General features: G+C 48.6%; 1 protein-coding gene across 1 annotated transcript in view; it reads left to right on the forward strand.

The window, feature by feature from the left end:
* Mfsd6 (major facilitator superfamily domain containing 6) overlaps nt 1–7,675 on the forward strand; it is a 40,902-nt gene extending 33,227 nt beyond the window's left edge. Inside the window, exons 3-6 of the mRNA XM_038315557.1 lie at nt 677–838; nt 1,629–1,727; nt 3,077–3,357; nt 5,626–7,675. Coding sequence (XP_038171485.1) covers nt 677–838; nt 1,629–1,727; nt 3,077–3,357; nt 5,626–5,838 — 755 coding nt within the window. The 3' untranslated portion in view covers nt 5,839–7,675. The remainder of the gene's footprint in view (nt 1–676; nt 839–1,628; nt 1,728–3,076; nt 3,358–5,625) is intronic.
* The last annotated feature ends 1,216 nt before the right edge of the window (nt 7,676–8,891 follow it).

Below are 8,891 nucleotides of genomic sequence, written 5' to 3' on the forward strand. Positions count from 1 at the left end.
ATGGCCTGAGGGGGGTAGCGGGTGCGGTGTTTAAAATAAAGAGATGGGTAATAGTGACTTCAACACCGGGATGCTACTGAACACCTAATGCTACTGAACCGTACGTTTGAAAATGGGTAAAATGATCATCAAACATGCATTGCATGCTCGTATGAAGAAGGACGCTTAAAAGAAATCCCACACTCGCTCAGAATTGAGTACAATAAAGGGTTATTTATTTAGGGGTAGACTCACAGATCAATATCCTCTGCCGGAACGGAGAACAGCAATGGAATCCCGCAGCTAGAAAAGAGAGAGCAGATGTGTACTTTATACATCGGCATAAATAGAATAAGAGGCCACGCCCGAGTGGACGGGTGACTTAAAGGCTATTGGCGGTAGGAATTCCTACAGCACTTGTATGAAATTCTCAAAGCATAAAAATACTGTATTGAAATGGCTTAAATGACACGTTGGTTATGTATGTTTTGTTATAGAACATGTATATGTGTTTAGATATGCATAGTCTATATTATATATAATATACCATATACAATATATATTATATTAATATATATATACATATATATATATATTATAATAGGTCCTTTGTTTAGGAAGTCGTTCCCATTGCAATCCAATGTGTGATGGCAGGGATGCCGAGCAGACGCTCACGCCCTCTCCTCCTCTTCTGCAGGAGTCACACATGCGGCCATCTGGGCGGCGTGCATCTCGTACCTCAGTGCTGCTGTGCCCCCCGAGCTGAGGACGTCCGCGCAGGGCATCCTGCAAGGCCTTCACCTGGGGCTGGGGAGAGGATGCGGCGCCATGATCGGAGGCGTGTTAGTCAACTACTTTGGTAAGAATCGCTTTTCTTTTGTTCCTTTCAGGAAAGTGGGTTTTTTTCTTTTGATTTTTCTTTTCCAGCCATGCCGGAGTTGAGCTTCAATATCCCTGTCCTCTCTTTTCACACCGCACGGTCGTCATAACTGTAAAGCCCATGCTTAGGTTGGGAAGGTGGTTAAAGCCAGCTCATAACACACTCTTATGGCGGGCGGCCTAGTGGTACGTTACAGCAGCCGCAGAAGAGCCAAACAAACGAAGAAGCGCATGTGGCTTTAGTTGTCAGGTCCTGGGCATCAGCTGCTCATGACACAGAAGAAACAGAACCCATCACTGCAACCCAAAAACCTTTAAGTATTCACCGGTCACTTAGGTCGTCCCTGGTGCACACAGACGACATCACCGCCAGTCTGCTGCATCCCTATCCGACAGCTGACAAGAGCCAGAGTACTCTGGTCCCTGGGATGGAGTGCTCAGTCTTCTATGTATGGCTCCGGGGCTGTGCGAATTTACAGCTCTATTTACGTGAACGGTGGTGCTGTTTGTTAGCAGGTTGCTAAGTAGTCCTCAGGAAGACAGCACCACAGAGTACCGTGCAGGGATGGGAGTTACTCAGACAGGCCTTCCCTGAGCAGAACGAGCACCAGGGACTCCTGAGGCCACCTTGTGCTCTCCCATTGCAGGGAGCTGACGGGCCACTGACTAGTCCACTCAGTGAAGCTGGGCTTCTTCTGCCCCCAGATGTTAGGCTAATAAAGGTTGTCGCGTTTCCTGGGATTACCAGGCCTGCTCTGCTTGTTTTCAAGGGGCTGCTGCAACCTTCCGGGGGATTGGCATGGCCTGCCTGGTGATCCTCCTGCTCTTTGCCCTGATCCAGTGGCTGGCAGTGCCGGACGAGGAAGAAGGTGAGCATGGCCTCTTTCCTTTTGTTCTTGGGGGCAAGGATGGAGGGGTAAGGGTTTGAAACTGGGCTTCTCTAGGTAACCCAGACCAGCCTTGAGTTAGCAATCCTGCCTCAGTCTCTTGGTGCTGGGACTACAGGCATGTGTGAGCTAGCCTTGGCTCCATTTCTTCTTGGCGCTGGGATTAAAGGCATGCGCCACCACCACGTAGCTTCTGGGTTTTGTTTTATGTAACAGCACAAGGTGCCGTGGGAGTGTGAGTTTTAACCTCCCCCAAATTCTTATGAGCGTTAAAATTTTTATTTATTTATTTATTTATTTATTTATTTATTTATTTATTTATTTATTTATTTATTTATTATGTATACAATATTCTGTCTGTGTGTGTGCCTGCAGGTCAGAAGAGGGCACCAGACCCATTACAGATGGTTGTGAGCCACCATGTGGTTGCTGGGAATTGAACTCAGGAACTTTGGAAGAGCAGGCAATGCTCTTAACCTCTGAGCCATGTCTCCAGCCCATGAGCGTTAAAATTTAAGGCAAATACATACAAGGCTGTATGGTAATTTACCGCTAGGGTGAGGGGTGCTCTTCCTAATCTCCATGTCTTTACCTTCATTAAAAAATATGTCTGTTGATACTTCCCCTGAAAGGCATGGCCTTTCTTGAAATCGTCATACAGAAAGGAAGGAGAGGCTGGTAAAGGAACCTGCTGCCAAGCCTGGAAACCCGAGTTCAAGCCCAGGGACCTACAGGGTGGAGGCAGAGAACCTGACTCCTTCAGGTGGCCTCTCCGGCCTTCACACGTGTTCCACGGCACTCCCGTGCCCACAAGTACTACACACACACACACAAAAAAAAAAAAAATACATTTTTTTTTTAAAAAAAATCAATTCTTTTGACATCTTAGTTGTGAGCCTAGCCTTTAACATCTGAGCCATCTCGCCAGGCCTGATTTTTAAAAGATTAAATTAAATTAAAGGGAGGAAGGCGACATCAGACCGAGATGACTGAACGCATAATGCAGAGCTTTTGACGATAAGCTCACAAGAGAATGTACATGTTCTTGATTGTTCCGTAGCCCAGCACAGAGCTGGTCATCTTGGGGCCTCCATCCTTCCTACAGCCCTGGCCTCAGGGCTATTCTCCTTCTGGAAAGAGAAAACAAGGCTCGTTACAGAACCTCAGAGGAGCGTTTTGAGCCTCACTGAGCTTCTCAGGTGGAAGCTTGTGGGGGTTGTTCTCAGCCTTGGGCCACGGGCAGAGCACCACACAATGCCAGGATCATTTTTCTTTGTTTTAAATGTGTAGAAAAGGCTGAAAATAATCTTAACATTTACTTTTCTCTCTAGACAAGACAATGTTGGCAGAAAGGATTCCTGTTCCCTCTAGTCCTGTTCCCATAGCAACCATCGACCTGGTCCAGCAACAGACTGAAGATGCCATGCCGCGCATCGAGCCCAGACTTCCGCCCAAGAAAACCAAGCACCAGGAAGAACAGGAAGACGTAAACAAACCAGCCTGGGGGGTCAGCTCCTCCCCCTGGGTGACCTTTGTGTATGCACTCTACCAGGTGAAGGAGATGATCCAACTGACAAGAGACAGCCGGGCGTCGGAGATCCAGCCTTTACAGGTAGCCTCTGCTGGCCTTGTACGCTGTCACTCCCTCCTTAGTCCTCAGAACGCACGGAAAGCCTGGTGGAAAACAGACACGCAGACAGAGGGTTCTAGTCGTCTGGGGTGACAGTCACAGAAGCTCACCAAGTCCCCCAGAAAGAGAACTTGCTTCATGGAGCTCAGAGAGGCTTCCCAAAGGAGTTGGTGATTCTACAAAAGAAAATGTAAATCTATTCCAGCTTTGCATACTTTCTCTTATGTTCCAACAGTAGGAAACACAAGCTGCAACCAGAAGATACAGCTCTTACGTTTGGAAGAGCTTATATATCTATAATTTCAGACTTCGAGGGGGATCATTACGCATACCAGCTGCTAAATTAACCTCCTAAATCTGTCTGGTATGGTATCTCTGATACCCGACTGAGTGAAGTGTGGTTTTGAGAGGCCTCACTAGGGGTAAAAGCAGAAAAGCAGAGTCTTTTTGTCCCTAAAGAGCAGTCTCTCCCAAGAAAAGTCAGATGGTTCTGATAAAATCATCAATTATATAAACAAAGCCACTTCCTGACTCTGGAGAGAGAACTTGGCTCTGTGGACAGCTCGGTCAGAGCGGTAGCTCTACCTACCCCCCATGGTACATTAACCTTTCTCTTTCCTTGATAAGCAATGTCAGCTCTATGTTTACAGTAGCTTAAAGGACCCAGAGGAGGAGGTCAAACAAGATGATGGCTCAGTGGGTGAATGCACTTGTCACCATGCCTGATGATCCCTGGACCTGCGTAGAGGGAGGAGCAAACCAGGCCCCCATAAGTCATCCCCAGACGTCCGTATCCACTCCACGCCACACCTGCACACACTTTTAAAACAAACGAACAAGCCAATGTGATCTTTAAAAAATAACCCAGAAAGAAAAAAAAAAACAAGAGGGAAAATAAACAGTAATTTCTTTTTTAAAAAAAAAAACTCACAAACTGCAGTTGACTAGAGACATGGTTCGGCCAAGGCCACTGCTCTTGCAAATGACCCGCCCACCCTTGGTTCTCAGCCTCCATGACAGGTGGCTCACAGCTCCGAGGAATCTAATGACCTTCATGGACACCTGCAGTCACATGCAGGTACCCATGTACCAACTTAAAACACACACACACACACACACACACATCGAGCAAAGACAAGTCTGTCAACTACCCTAATTAATCTTGGCTTTATAAACTGACTGTAAAATCATTGCACAGTTTTAGCAAAACTGACACTTTGCTGAGAGCCACAAACACATCATTGTGTGCAAAATCCTCCTAACTCATTTGTGGGGAGCCCAGTCTGGGCGTGAGAGATGGGGAGGGACACCCGGAGGTTCCATACCTCAGAGCAGGAAGGTGAGACAGGGAACGGGTGCCCTGCAACCGGGAGGCGATGCTTCAGTACTAGGTGAACGCACCTTCATTCTCACAGATGCCCACTGCCTTTGCAGCACAAAAGCTTGCGTTTCCCCTCCATGAAATTCAATTAATGTTCATTAAAGTAAGAGTTAAAATGGATAAGAACTAACAGCTATGGCATAGCGTTGTTATGAAGAAATTATATTTCCTTCCTAAATGGAATGAAAGAAAACATTTTAATCCAACCATAGGAAATGGAGGTGATGTGCACCAATTTCTAAAAGCCATGCCCCCCTCCCCCGACTTGGACCCTCGCTGGTGGCATCTTACGGAACCGTACTTGCGTGTCTGCTCAGTTCCCTCCCCGTTGGCCTCACGGAGCGTCTTCACACAACCTGCTCTGTGTTCCTTAGCTTTCAGTATTTATGTGCACATCCCCGCATGTACGTCAGGGCTCCACATCTCGGGCATTCTTTGCCCGCTGTCTTGAGGCTGAGGGCCCTCCGTTGCTCACCTCTAGACGGTGCCCCCACCCCCACCCCCACCCCCGGCCCTGGAGGACTGCAGTCTTCCCAATGACTGGCATTCGGGCATCCTGTGGCCCTGGCCCTATGACTGAGTGTAAGTTGTTTGCCTAGTGATGACTAGAGCACCGAGAATGACGTCCCTTTAGCCATAGGCATGTCTGCTTACAGTGTTTGTGTTTTTCATGCGGCTCTGGCAGTTGTACCTAGGAAAGGAAACGAAAGGTAAGATGTCTATCCTGACCCTTCATTCCTGCCTTGGTTCCGGAAGTGGGGCTTTACGAGAGATGGCTGTACGTTAGCTTTTCCTTACTTGAAAGTATGTATAACGGGTTGGCTGTATTCTTTCTCGTATACTATGGCACATCTGCTTTTTCCTTCCAGGGGACCAGTGAGAATCGGGAAATTTCCGCAACTGGTGGAGCCCAGCGTGTCCCCTGTGAGACTCGCTCTGACCCACCCAGAAAACAGCCCTTCCCGGACACAGCAGCATCTCAACCATCTCAACCGCAGCCCAGCCCCGTTCATCCCAGCACTGCCCCCCACGTAGAGGAGAGTGGGGAGCAGCAGGCTCAGCCCACTGCAGGAGAACACTGAAGGGCCCCGATCATCACCCACCCTGCATGGCACCAGACACCTCAGTCAGGACCCAGAGGGCGAGACCCTCACCCTGGACATGCCTCCCCGAGGGGAGCACCACACTGCACATGCTTCTAAGTAGCTAAACTCATTACTGTGGAACCACGCACACACGAGCTACAAGCTACAGTCCTGTAGAGACTCAGAGCAGTGGTGGGTGAGGACTTCCTGCTCTCAGTGGGTTAGGTCTGAGCTAACGCCTCTGCCAGGGTCTGAGGGTGGGAAGTAGAACTCACACCAAGTAAGGTGAACGAACAGGTCTCCAGGTGACCCGTGACATCAACTCCCTCTTCTGATTATTTATTCTTAATATTGGGGTCTCAGTGCAAAGAGAGATGACGATTGTATCTATAAATTTATTTGTCTTGAAGAAAAGCGTTTTAAAAGTTAGAAGACCTATTTAAAAGGGAACCAGATGGAAGTTGGTAGAATATATGCTTTTTTTGTTGTTGGTTGTTTAGAAAAGTTCAAAGTTTCGCTGAACTTTGCACATCTCTAGCAAATATATTTTTATATGCATATGGTATGTAGGGAAGGGAGGTCTCGTAGCAGCAGAGCTGTTACGACTGCATAGAGTGGAGCTTTAAAAGGCCTTTGTCTCAGTGGGCTGGGAGAATGAGCAAAACTGAGAGACTATGGCAAAGAATCCCTCCAAGTCATTGTCCCAAGACTTGGTGGACGAGGGTTTTTCAGCGCAGACCCTACTGCGACAGCCTGTCGCTGTCTCACAGCGACTTGGGTTCCTCACTGGGTTCCTAAGGATCCCTTACGTTAAAACTTACTATCTACAAAGAGAAGGATAAGATTTAAGTGCCTGGGGAGGGGACATTGTGTTCAAAAGTCACAGATTAGGTCTGTTTTGTGAAGTAGTAAATAAGAAGCCAGGACGGGGAATTGTGGGAACCAGAAAGACTTATCTCATGACTTTAGAAACAAATCTAAAGTTTGTTCTTCTCCAAACCGTAGTCATACACTGGAGCCTTTAGGTTTGGGTTACAGCTACACCCTTCACCACCAGACATCGGGCTTGCAAGGAAAGGAGAGGCTGTCTGAAAGGCCGGTGGAAGGGGGTTGTGGCTGTGGCTGAGCAAAGGGCAGCGAGGACGAACTCGAGAGAAAGGTCAGAAATGGAAGGTCGCCTTCACCTCTGACCCTGAGCAGACAGGGTCGGCTTCCCCAGGACGGCTCTGCCTGCCCCACCTCTAGGAGGAGCGCTCTGCACCTAGATGACGCAGCTTACACTGATGGGAAGTGCTAAGCAGGTGGTTATTTTTTGCACTTGAACGGTACTGTACCTGTCAATCACCATGACTCGTTTTAAGTGACCTTTAAAATCGGACCGATTTATTATGTTCGAGTAAATTGCAGAAGCCAAGCGGGAGCCAGACTGAGCCCCCACCGATGAATGTACAGCATGTGGATTTGTAACTGACAGTAGGGAGCCAGAACCTCGTATCTTGTGTTTACAGCTCTGATCCGTTTCTTTGAAAAGCCCTGCCGTTTTGGAGATGCCCAGTGGACGTGTTGAAATAAAAAGTAAATACCATTTTTAAATATTTCCTAAATGAAAACCATGTGACCAAACAAGTGAAAATCCTCTGCTCTGTGATGAATGACCCCAAACTCAACATGCCTTTGATGCACAATGTTTACTGTGAGCGTTGATCCAGCGCTGCAGGAATTTCCAGCCTTCTGAGCTGACACCTTCATGAGTTTGTGGATCTTGTCACTTTTTTCTTCCTGTCCTAAAAGTGCCATACACCACTTAAAGACATTAAAGTGAATTCAAAGTAAACCTGATTTGAGAGTTCTATAACCCTTCAGGGGATCCCCGGAAACACTCAGGAGTGTCAAAGCCCAGGCTGGTAATCACGGCTCTAACGACTTGTCCTATTTCCCTAGCGTGCAGGAACAGTTAGCCGGGTTCTGTGTGGACCTTTAGTAGCTCGCTGTTATTTGTAAAGCCGTAAGCAGAATAGTAGTACGCTCCAAAAGACAGCATACCCACAAAGTCAAAGCCATGGACAGTGTGACCTTACTGTCCTAGTAACTCTGTTGTGGTGGCAGGTGTGGTCGTTTGCAGCTGTTCCTGGGACCACGTCCGAAGCACCCCCCCTCCACAGCGTTAAGCGGAGCACCTGCAGAAACAGAAGCTCACCCCTGGTTAGCGTTTGCTGTGCTGAGCTAATCATTCATGGTACACAGCACCACCCTCATTCAAAATAGGAGATTCCGAGGCTAGCAGAGCCTGTTGTGGGATCACAGCCAGAGCCAGGACTCAGGCTCCAATCTTGCTGACAGCAGCCTGCCTACCACCTTCCCATCCTCCTGGGGGGAGGGGAGGCACCTTCCCATCCTCGGGGGAGGGGCCACCTTCCCATCCTCCTGGGGGGGGAACCTTCCCATTCTTGCGGGAGGGGCCAACTTCCCATCCTTGTAGGAGGGGACCTTTCCATCCTCGTGGGAGGGGCCACCTTCCCATCCTCGTTGGGGGGACAATCCTTCTGGGGGGCACCTTCCCATCCTCGTGGGAGGGGCCACCTTCCCATCCTCGTTGGGGGGACAATCCTTCTGGGGGGCACCTTCCCATCCTCGTGGGAGGGGCCGCCTTCCCATCCTCGTGGGAGGGGACAATCTTTCCATCCTTGTGGGAGGGGAGGCCACTTGTTACTTTCATGAATACAAGCCACAGTCCAGCCCTAAGTCATGTGTTCCTGAATCCCATGTGTGCTTGTTTCTATTCTGGACTTCTAGACATTCCCTAACACATTCAAACTCAGCATCCCAAGCGATGGCCTTGCCTAACAGAACTTCCAGAAGGCTGTAGAATTCTCTACTTTTGCGGTACCAGGACGAGTATTAGGCGCCCATTCCTCTTACCTTTGACATGTGGCTCGTGTCTCTGAAGAACTGGATTCTAATTTTAAACCTCTTCCTGTGGTGTGAACTGCCGTACTAGACGGCATACGGCCAACGGGAAGACATCACCTGTGGGAAGTTTCATGGCCTCA

The sequence above is a fragment of the Arvicola amphibius genome, chromosome 18 (assembly GCF_903992535.2).
Source record: "Arvicola amphibius chromosome 18, mArvAmp1.2, whole genome shotgun sequence".
Lineage (NCBI taxonomy): Eukaryota > Metazoa > Chordata > Mammalia > Rodentia > Cricetidae > Arvicola > Arvicola amphibius.